General features: G+C 47.6%; 1 protein-coding gene across 1 annotated transcript in view; it reads right to left on the bottom strand.

Moving 5' to 3' along the window:
- Nucleotides 1-291: 291 nt before the first annotated feature.
- The window catches only part of LOC8052550 (tRNA-dihydrouridine(16/17) synthase [NAD(P)(+)]-like), a 30,185-nt gene continuing 20,263 nt past the window's right edge, over nucleotides 292-10,213 (bottom strand). The window contains exons 9-11 of the mRNA XM_029967346.4: nucleotides 9,080-9,275; nucleotides 5,315-5,390; nucleotides 292-875 (exon numbers count right to left, since the gene is read on the bottom strand). Coding sequence (XP_029823206.2) covers nucleotides 724-875; nucleotides 5,315-5,390; nucleotides 9,080-9,275 — 424 coding nt within the window. The 3' untranslated portion in view covers nucleotides 292-723. The remainder of the gene's footprint in view (nucleotides 876-5,314; nucleotides 5,391-9,079; nucleotides 9,276-10,213) is intronic.

Below are 10,213 nucleotides of genomic sequence, written 5' to 3'. Positions count from 1 at the left end.
ACAACAGCCGAGCCATAACAATGTCTGGAACTCAGCGCGTGTCCTGCGCTTTGCCAATCCCAGCGCGTGGCTATGATCAACACTGGCGGCATATAATCGGCTCCAGATCACGTGGCCGCTTGTTCTGGCTGCGAGTTGAGGGGGTGAACGCTGCTCGTTTTTCTTAAAGTTTTTTCTGGGACTTCTATTGCGTGGGGTGAAAAACGAACGCGTGTTTCATAGGTCATTAACGTTAGGGATTCGTTTTAAGCGGTATTTGTGCACAGTACAAAAATTGTTGCACAGCTCCTTTAAGCATAATTCCCCCAGCCAGCAAGATTTCTGTCAAACAATTAAATGCCGAACGGCACCTCAAGATCTAACGCCTCAAACCGAAAAGCGTACCATGGATGACGTTCCGAGCACAAACAACTCTGGGTTGCTGCAGTCCTTGAGATGCATTCCTTTCCCAACAGAGCAGACGATGAAGAGCGCTAGCAACAGCAGCGCTTTAAATGTCGAATTTATACATCTCTAAACAAACAATAGGGCATCTCAATGGCAGAAAGATGCGGCGAAGGAACAGTTCCATCGTCCACTGAGAGGGTGTCCGACCAAGTGCGTTGCAGGCACTGTTTTCCTAAACCCAATGTTCGATCGAGACTCCACTTTCGCCGTCGGATAAAATTCGTCTCGCCGTAGTCCCGGGCAGAACCTCCGCGACGGACGGACAACGTGAAGGGATCAGGGAGACAGAAAAGCCACATCTTTCCCGCCCCGTGATTCGTCGGCGCCGTTCGAGTCCTCGGAAACCGGCGCAGCCGCCTGGGGCTCCTCCCTCCGTCTCAGCTTCTGTATCTCCTTCCGTGCACTTGCCTCGAAGAAGAAGTCGTGACCTGCAAAGACGTGCAACCACAACGCGGATCTCGGAAGACAAACTTCCCAATTCTTTCGTAGCGTTCGACTAGCGCCACCTGGAGACGAGGCCTGCGCACAACATCGTCGTTTAGTGAATCACCATGCCATCTCAAGCGGCAAACGCGGTAAAGCTTGACGAGAGCTGCTGCAAAGTGCCAGACGCGTGCGTCTGGGCATCGCCATCTGCTAACATCGCGCTTGCTGTGAGACGCTGCAAGACAAGCTGGCGGCGATGCCTACGCAAGCTAGCCGGCGCTGCGTGAATCCACTAGCAATGACGTTTGGGGACGAAGAGCGCACGCCTTATCCTCTAGGTAACATCGGTTCGACACACTAGCATAACGCTATCGCCCAGACCCCAACGTACGAAGTCCGAATTGCACCAAATGCAGACTTGAGAGGCTGTTGTAGCGCGACATGCATCACTTTCCCGCCAAATTTAGCAAACTGAGACCACATGACACCGACCCCGCATCATGCCACGTGACATCACTTATGTCATAGAGTTGCAGACAATCTGAAAGCGAATTTCATTGGGCAGCACCGACACCGAGCCAGGTTTCCCGCACTACAGCGAGAATCTGTCGCGGTTCACTTGCGGATGGCGCGAGTGCAGTTTTAGTGGAAGATGGAAACCCTCCACAGGTCGGCGCTTTAGGTCAGCATCTATGGTGCAATCTATGTAAAGACGTGCCAACTCAATGAGAATGACAAGCATCAATAGACACATCGCGGGGCCTGTGCAGCACGCAACTTCTCTGCTATCCGAACGTTGTAGTTGACTGTTAACCGGAAAAGCGACGGGGTGCAGCCGTTCTGGGTTAACAGGCCTTCTATACTGTTCGGACCAGTGAATCATAAATGTGTTTCGAGCCCTGCGGAACAATCTGCTATTTTCTTTAGAGGGCTCACTGACGATCATTGCAAGAAGACGGAATGACAGTAATGTTTTGTTGACAAACATTACACCCTTTTCCGTGTCATATAAATATTTTGACCCACACTCAATTGGCATGGATCCGGATATGTTCTAGTAATGTTGTGACAGGAATCCAAACTAGTTGTTCCCTTTCGGAAGCTAAACGAACGCTGCCAAAAGGAAACTAAATGAACGTTCAAACGTTCAATTAGTTTCCTTTTGGAAACTAATTGAACTTTTTGGTGCACCGCCAAGCACCATCCGCGTCCACGCGTGCCGGGCACCGCGAATGGAAGTCACTCAGTGCGTCTGCCCGGGTGGTGTGTGCCTCGAAGGAACATGTGGGGGCTGTCTGGTGCGCACCCGTGGACCCAACGGAAGACACTACCGTAACATCCCGAGTCGTCGCCCAACCCGCCATTTTGGGCAAATATCGATTTCCAAAACAACGCCGAGCCAACTGCCCGCTCCAACAAATACCCTGGACTCCACAATCTGCAAAGATTCATCCTACTTGAATGACACGGCCGCGGACCATACGGTTGGAGGACGTCCGTGACAAAGTAAAGCGAAGGAGGAAAGGGCACTTCACTTTTTTTACGCATATTCTCCCCGATTTCTGCGACCCCGAAGACTGAGTACATCCGTGCGAAAGGAAAATTAAGGAGATAACAATATAAAACTTTGTTTTGCTCATCAAAATTTTTGTACAAACCAAAAACCAAACACAAAACAAAAAAATCAGAAAGATAACAGAAGCAGCAACCCATTGAGGGATTGCGAGGTCAGCGAAAGACCTATATCCTAGAACGTAGCTGCAGAATGTAAGGTCAAAGTCCGTCTCCATTGAAATGATGTCCATTGCAAACCCGCTCCTTCTCCTGGAACATCGTGGCTGTACTCGGCAAGGTTGTGCGATGTTTGAGACAAAGCCTACAGGTAAATAAAGATTTGCTAGAATGCTATGCACAGACGTTTGTAAAGCGTTTGTAAAGTAATCGCAGTGCCATCCACGCCATGCAGCAACGCCGCCTAAACCTGCGTTGATAGCACGCCATGCACGGGTGCATGCATATATGAACCAAACAGGAAAGTTGCACAAGAGCAGCTGGCTCCATGTGATTGGTAAGGTACCCGACTTGACCCAACGCCAAAGTATTTGTCCCTCCCCCCAACGCAATCGTCGGCTTTCCCATTTGCCCAGCATAGCTCTTCGTCGCTTCTTTCGCTCCTTCACTTGCTGGTTGTACATGGCCAGTTTTTCTATTTTCTTGCTGACTGTTTTTGGAGCGCAGCTCTTAAGTGTCCATATCCGGCTTGAGCGGCGTCAGCGTAACCGCGAGCCCCCCTCCCCCCCCTCCCCCCCTCTCCCCCCCCTCCCCCCCCCCCCCAAGGACCTCGGGAGGACCTCGGGGAGGGTGGGTCATGTGACCCCCTAAGGTCACAAGACCCCCTCCCCGATGTCACGTGACCCCCCCAAGTCGTCACGTGACACACCCCTTCAATATCCTTCCCTCCCCCTCCTCAAGAGCTGCACTCTAATTCGGCGTTACAGGGAGTTGTAAACGGCTTTCACTTTTTCTACTCCATTTCTTTTTTAATCTACAGATCAGCAGAGGCTACGGAACCTTAATGACAAGAACAGCTGTTTTAGAGACGTGCTTGCACGGAACAAGCATTCATGCTGTATGCTGATCGGCAGTGTTCATCGCATGTGTGCAAGCATCGGACTTCCCGATAGTAGCACATTCTTTCGTGAGCATTTCTTGCATGGAATAATGAAACTAATTTGAGTTTTGAGTTCAATGTATCTCTTGTGCAGCCGCAGTAGGTACGTGCAGAAAAATGGGCGTTTTAGCTTTTTCCACACTTTTTCTGTTTCCCCACCGAGACATGGCCCACCCCCCTCTTTTTACGAATTTTGCGTGGCGGTAAGGCGGGCGTTGACTTGGGATATTACGGTACATAATGCAACGTCCCAGTGCCACTTGATGCCGCGAGATCACGGCGTCGCGCGGCACTGTAAAGTAAAGTTTTGTAGTCAAACGTCAAATGACACTGTCACTTCAGGTTGCATGGTCACGTGACTACGCAACCTAGCGAAGGCTACAAGGTATATCTACCAGTTAGCCCTCGAACAGTTCTGATCAGCATGGAAGTAGACTGAAGGTGCAGCAGCATTTGCAAAATAAAATCTATGCACCAGCTTTGAGAAATGGCCTCTGGTGACACTGTCACAATCTATTCCAGCCCACAGTGAAAGAATGATGCGCAAAAAATTGGGAAATGAACACAGATCAGAAGTGTTCTAGTTTTAACTGATAGATGCAGCCAGTGTCTCCTCTCGTTGTAAGCCGTCACAAGCAGTCGTGACGCAGTCAGTCAGAGTCAAACGCTAATGTACAAACCAGTCTTTGTTTAAAGGGGCCTTGCAATGACTTTTTGACAGGTTTTTAATTTGCACTGAACCTGAGCGTACTGAACGTAGTAACTTAATAAAAATTTTCTTTTCTCTAATTTCGCTTTATTTTAAAAGTTATAGGCAAATTAGAATTACAAAAACAAGCAAAAAAAAACCTCCTTCATGACGTCGTAGGTCCTGGCTTGAGTGGCCGTGAACTAGAGGAGGGCAGAGGAGGAGTAGTGAGCTCATCGAGCGCTCACGGCTGCAGCACTCCGTGTCGACGGCTCGAGAGGGCGCCACTAAAGCATGTGTTGGATAGGCTGTATGAAGCGGGCGGCCAGCGCAGCTCGCATTGCATTTGCTGCGCGACTAAACAGTAATTCGGCGTGAGACGACAGCAAACACGAGGTAAAGATCAGTTCAGAACGAAAGCCACTTCGCGCTGATGCACCGACATATGGCATGGCGAATCGCCAGCAGGGCCCGCGCCGAAGGCCTTCAGAACGCTCGGAACCGGTCGGATTCTCGAGCCGGTATACGACCGCAGCGCCACCATGTACATCCGGGACCTTTCTACGCTCCTCGTTCGTCGTAGCCTCATCCCACTAGTTCTTTCTAGTATGCGCCGTTTTTTCCGCCGATTGGTGGCAGGTAAGTCGACGGGTCATTTCTAGTTTCCATACTTTCTAAACTGCATTTGTTTCTTTTCTGATCTAAAATAGTAAACAAAAACTACTTTCATACATAATTGAAACGGTTCGCGACACTTATATTTTGTATCTCGACTAAAAAAAAAAGCTTTTAGCGGCTTTGACCAGTGGCAAGCCAAGGACCAAAGACGTCACATTTTGTGCGCTTTCGGTACCGCGGGTCGCCCTCGTCAGTGGAGGAGGTTTCCGCTTCGTCCGGTTAAAATATGACGCACTGATATTTAGTTACTCTCTCCGTGCCCGCTGGCTTGCCCGAACCCCAAGAGACGTGGAAACCGCAAAAAAGGTAGAAACTTAAATATGATTGCAGGGCCCCTTTAAGAGCTAAGACTGGTTCATGTACACGGAAGCTCAACAGAACGAAGAACGAGGCAGAAAACTCACCCTCGCAGTTCCGTCGGAGCTCCTTGACCTTTGTCTTGCAGCAGGGCTTGCACAGACCATACGGGCACTTGGCAGCCTGCCGGAAAACAATAACAATTTGCCGGCTTTACTTGCCAAGCCAATAAAGGGCATCTGGCACGCCCCGACAAAGAAGTGAGGATTAATTTGACCGCTCAGGACTTTTTGAAGTGGAACCGAAAGCTTGGCATCGTGGCGCTTTCTCCGCTATAAGCCGGGATTTGAACCCGCAACCTGGGGTTTCCTAAGCCAGTGCTCTGCCTCGGAGCCACTGAGGCGGCTGCTGGGAAACAATGTGCGTTGGGTCAGAGGTACAGTCGCCAAATGAGCTATGCTTACAGCATGGAAGTTTTATTCTCCGACCGTCTCGTGGGTGTCGCAAATTTGTTCCCCGTTGCAGGGCGGGCCCAAGTGGCGATGGTTACAACGAGAAAATGCGACTTCCCAAGCTTTGGAGGCGGCGTTGGAAGAAATGTAGCATCACGGACAGGATGTAATACCACAAACATGTCATAGATAGATGTAACATCACATACAGATGCAATGTCACACATGTTACATTATATGACCGTATGAGAAGACGGTGTCACATGACACTAGCCTAACCTTTGGAAGTGATTCCTTCCACGAGTGCTAATGAGGAAACTTGAAAAGCTGGGCATCTGCAAGCACGGGGGTCTGACAGCACTGCCTTCAACTTACAAAATCATTGACGTTTTTAATTTCCTATACAGTCAAATCTCGGTACAGCGAACACCACTTTAACAAACTTTTCAGATTAACAGACTTCTAAAAAATCCCGTGCTGACTGCCTATGGTTGTAATGCAAAATTATTTCACCACAACGTACTTGAGAATAATAAACATTTCAGAATAACGAGCACTATTATTTAGCTCCGCATCATATTAACAACACCTCAGTACTACGAACTCATATTCTGAAGTGCAGGAATTCTAAGGTTTCAGAGCCGGAGCGGCAGGTTAGCAGACGACACGGCGAGCAGACACCTTGCAAGTTGCAACTCGCTCCGTTGAAAGCGCGAGAGGTAACGGAAGACGGACTACTATTTCTTTTATTTTTTTTTCTTGTTGTTGAAACGATGACAGGTTTTAACAGCACAGATGGCGCAGAGCGCAGAGGCGAGGGTTTGGCAAGGGGCGAGAGGGAGGCAGGGAGCACGTGCGCAAAAAATATGAGAAAGCAAAAAAAAGAAAAAACAATAAAGGGAATTTTTTTTTTTTTTGTGGAGGAAGCGTGGCGAGAACGTAACACTTTGCGTTGACGATTTTCTTTCTTTCTTTTTTTCGTTGACGGCTATTTTACGAAACAAGCCAGTCTACAGTGGCACCGCACTAGCAGCGTTGCCGGCAACGCATAGGGTTTATCTTTGTCATCTTTGTTTCTCACTTCTGCGTGTGCTCTCAGCCTTGTCAGACGCAGCTTTTTCCGGTGTTTATTGCATCCATAATGCAAGCCAGCATTCGCGCTGCAATCCTGCTGCATATATATATATATATATTAAAAAAAAAAAAAAAAGCTTTTTTGTGCTCCAAAAATTGCTGCAAGCATCCAAAAAAAAAAAAAAAAGACTACTATAAATAAATGTGCTTTGTCTGATGTTGACTTGTGCATCTTTGTGAAAAACGAGTTCAAGGACCCACCGTTGTAAAGGTAGGACGTTTTAATTATTGGAAAATAAGTAATTACGGTTACCGTAAAATCCCGAGAGATGCCCTACCTTCGAAAGATAGCCCACCCCTATTTGTGGCTTGATTTGCTATACTTTTTTTAAACACCGAAAGATAGCCCACTCCTAGTAATAGTAGTGTTGGGATCAATGTAAGCCTCGGCGTAAATGCAGCAGTTAGCTATTGCGGGATATAAAAAACGTTGCTCACTGGGAAGTACAGTCATCTTTGCTTCTTTGCTCCTCACCACCATAACAAGCTTGGAAGGGACACAACCTAAAAATAGCAATTCTTTAACTTTTCTTGATTGTACACTGAAAGTTAGCCCACTCCATATTTTCACCCGATTTGCTCTTGATCTTATGTGGGCTATATCTCGGGATATTACGGTAATTTCGCGGTTTTCACCATAATGACCTTTCAGAATAACAAACAATTTCCCACGGCCCCCTGAAGTTCGTTATACCGAGATTTCACTGTATGCTCACTCCAGAATAGGCACATCTATTCAATCAATAGGGGGCACAGCAAGGCATAGCTGCCCAGAGCCGTATATGGGGAGAGTTTGGTCAGTCTATGATCTCGCCGCCGTAACGCTCTCCTCCCGAGCAAGCCAATCGGCACGCGGCGCAGAGCGAGAGGCATGAGCGCATGCGCGCGAACTCCCGGCTGCTCGCAGCGGAGTGGGGAGGGCCGCCATCTTCGATCATTCTCCTGGCGGAATGCGTGGGATCGGCATCTAAATCTCGATTATTGCCTTTTATATCGCTGGCTCTGGCAAGAAAATGACATTCTGTTATTCCTCGGTGGGTTAAAAAGCTAATAAATGAAGATTTTTCGGCGTATGGCCACAAACTTTTATTCAGGCGAAAAAGAAGCCGGCCCGTAGCAGACGACGCATAGCCTCAGCAGCGCTCTTCTCCGACCAGTCTCCGACAGCGTTGCTCAAAAATGGCGGTTGTCTCCTCTCTGCTCCCTTCTTTCTCTCTCGCTCCTTCGGCGCTCTCCTCCCTTTCATTTACTTTTCTCCTTCGTCGCCACACCCACTGGCCAAACTCTCCCAATATACGGGCTCTGTAGCTGCCAAGGGGCTACTGCACAAGTGGTTTAGTACAAGACCAAGGCTAGAACTTTCTACCCACACATAAACAAAATGGAGGCAGGAGCATAATTTTACCTCAGGGGTGTGAGGCTACAGGTCCGCCTCACAACCGACCACAGATGATTCCAGGCAGTTACAAATTATATCATTTGATTCTCGACAATTCTAGGCGACTCCAGATAATTCCATGCAATTGCATACGATTCTCGGTGAGTCTAGATGATTCCGGGCGATTGCAGATTATTCCAGACCATTCCAGGCAACTTGAAATGATTCCATGTGATTGCACACAATTCTAGGCGACTCCAAACGATTCCACACAATTGCAGATGACTTTAGGCAGCTCTAAATAATTCTAGGCGATTTGCAGATGATTACACATGATTTTAAGCGACTCCAGACGATTCAAGGCAACTCTAGATGATTCTGAACACGTTCTAAACAATTTCATGCAATTGCAGATGATTCTATGTGATTGCAGACAATCTGGGAAATTCTAGGTGAATCCATGTAATGGCAGATGATTCTAGGCAACTCTAGAACGATTCCAGGCAACTGCAGATGGTTCCACATGACTCCAGACAATTCTAGGAGATCAGATGATTCCAGGTGACCCCAGATGATTCTAGATGACTTTAGAGCAGACAATTCCAGATGACTGAAAATGATTCCACAAGGCTGCAGATTATACTGCTAGGCTCCAGATGATTCCATACAATTGCAGACAATTCTAGGTGACTCTAGACAATTCCATGTAAATGTGGAGGATTCCGCCAGACTCCAGATGATTCAAGACGACTCAAGGTGATTTGATGCGATTGCAGATAAATCTATACGATTCCGGAAGGCTTAGTTCCGACAGCTCTAGGCTATTCCAGGATTCTAGGCGACTAAAGAAGATTCCAGACCACTACAGACGGTCCCAGTGTCTTGTGCAAGCAAGGGGGGGTCCTTACCCTAGGGTTTGGGCAGTGGTCCAGGCATGCCTGCAGCTGCTCCCGGGGGCCCAGGGCCCTGCTGGGGTTCCTGCGCAGCCGCTTCAGCTGCTTTCTCGACAGCGACCGCAAGTCCAAGTCCACACCAGAGAGGGCATCCAGGAGCCGGCGGTGCTCAGCGCTGAGGTCGCGCTTTGTCTGGGCAGCCTCCACGGGGCTGCAAGAATACACCAGGGGCCCAATTATGTTCACAATCAGAGTGAGAGCGAGATCTATAATTTGCCTTTCGTGAAGCGAGCCAAGATAACGTTCGTAGATGGTTCGTCTGCAAATGTGAGCGAGGAATGTAGTTCGTCTGCTACGAAGAGCCATTCGCAGATCGATATAAAATAAAAAATAAAATAGCCCAAACTGAACATGGACGAACAGGCACACATACGACAGGACTGGAGTTGACTCCCAACTAACTTAATTGCATCATCAAACCAAGCAATATATACCATCACATGCAGAAAAAAAAAACACAAATAAAACAAATACAAAAATGATACATTAAAATACTTGTCTTCCATGTGCCAATCGGATAAGATAAAACCATCGAGGAAAGATACTCCATTGTCAATGAGACACACTGAAGGCATGCTGATGCACTTGTCTCCAGCCTTCCTGACGAAAAATGCCTCTATTAATTCTCTCTGCCTTGTCCTTTGCTCTCTTCAAGAACTTCGTCATTTTCAAAAGCAGTTCACACCCACAATGCTTACAGTGCTCAGCAAAGATTGCCACCTAGATTGCTTTGTACCAATAGACTATGTTTGTGAGCTTTGTCACTGAAACACCAACCTGTTTTTTCAATGTAAATGCGGCCACAGCTAAAAGGAATTCCATAGACAACCCCAGTTGCGCACTTAGTGTACATAACAGCATGTTTCTTGGCACATTGAACACGTTTATGCCCAGTCTTTTTTTAAGATTGCGCAAAACTATATTCATATAAGGCACCACTTGCACCGATTTTTTGTTGACCTTTTCACGAATAAGTTTTTTTATCGTGTGACTAATTTTCTGTAGAAGGCTGTCGCAAACACCCGATAGAAGTTAAAATCTGCGAGGTGCAGATTTTAACTTTTTGAACTGAAAATCAAAGCTGGTTGA

Source organism: Ixodes scapularis, unplaced genomic scaffold (assembly GCF_016920785.2).
Source record: "Ixodes scapularis isolate PalLabHiFi unplaced genomic scaffold, ASM1692078v2 PGA_scaffold6__148_contigs__length_123643588, whole genome shotgun sequence".
Classification (NCBI taxonomy): domain Eukaryota; kingdom Metazoa; phylum Arthropoda; class Arachnida; order Ixodida; family Ixodidae; genus Ixodes; species Ixodes scapularis.
This window is presented reverse-complemented; position numbering and strand designations above follow the sequence as displayed.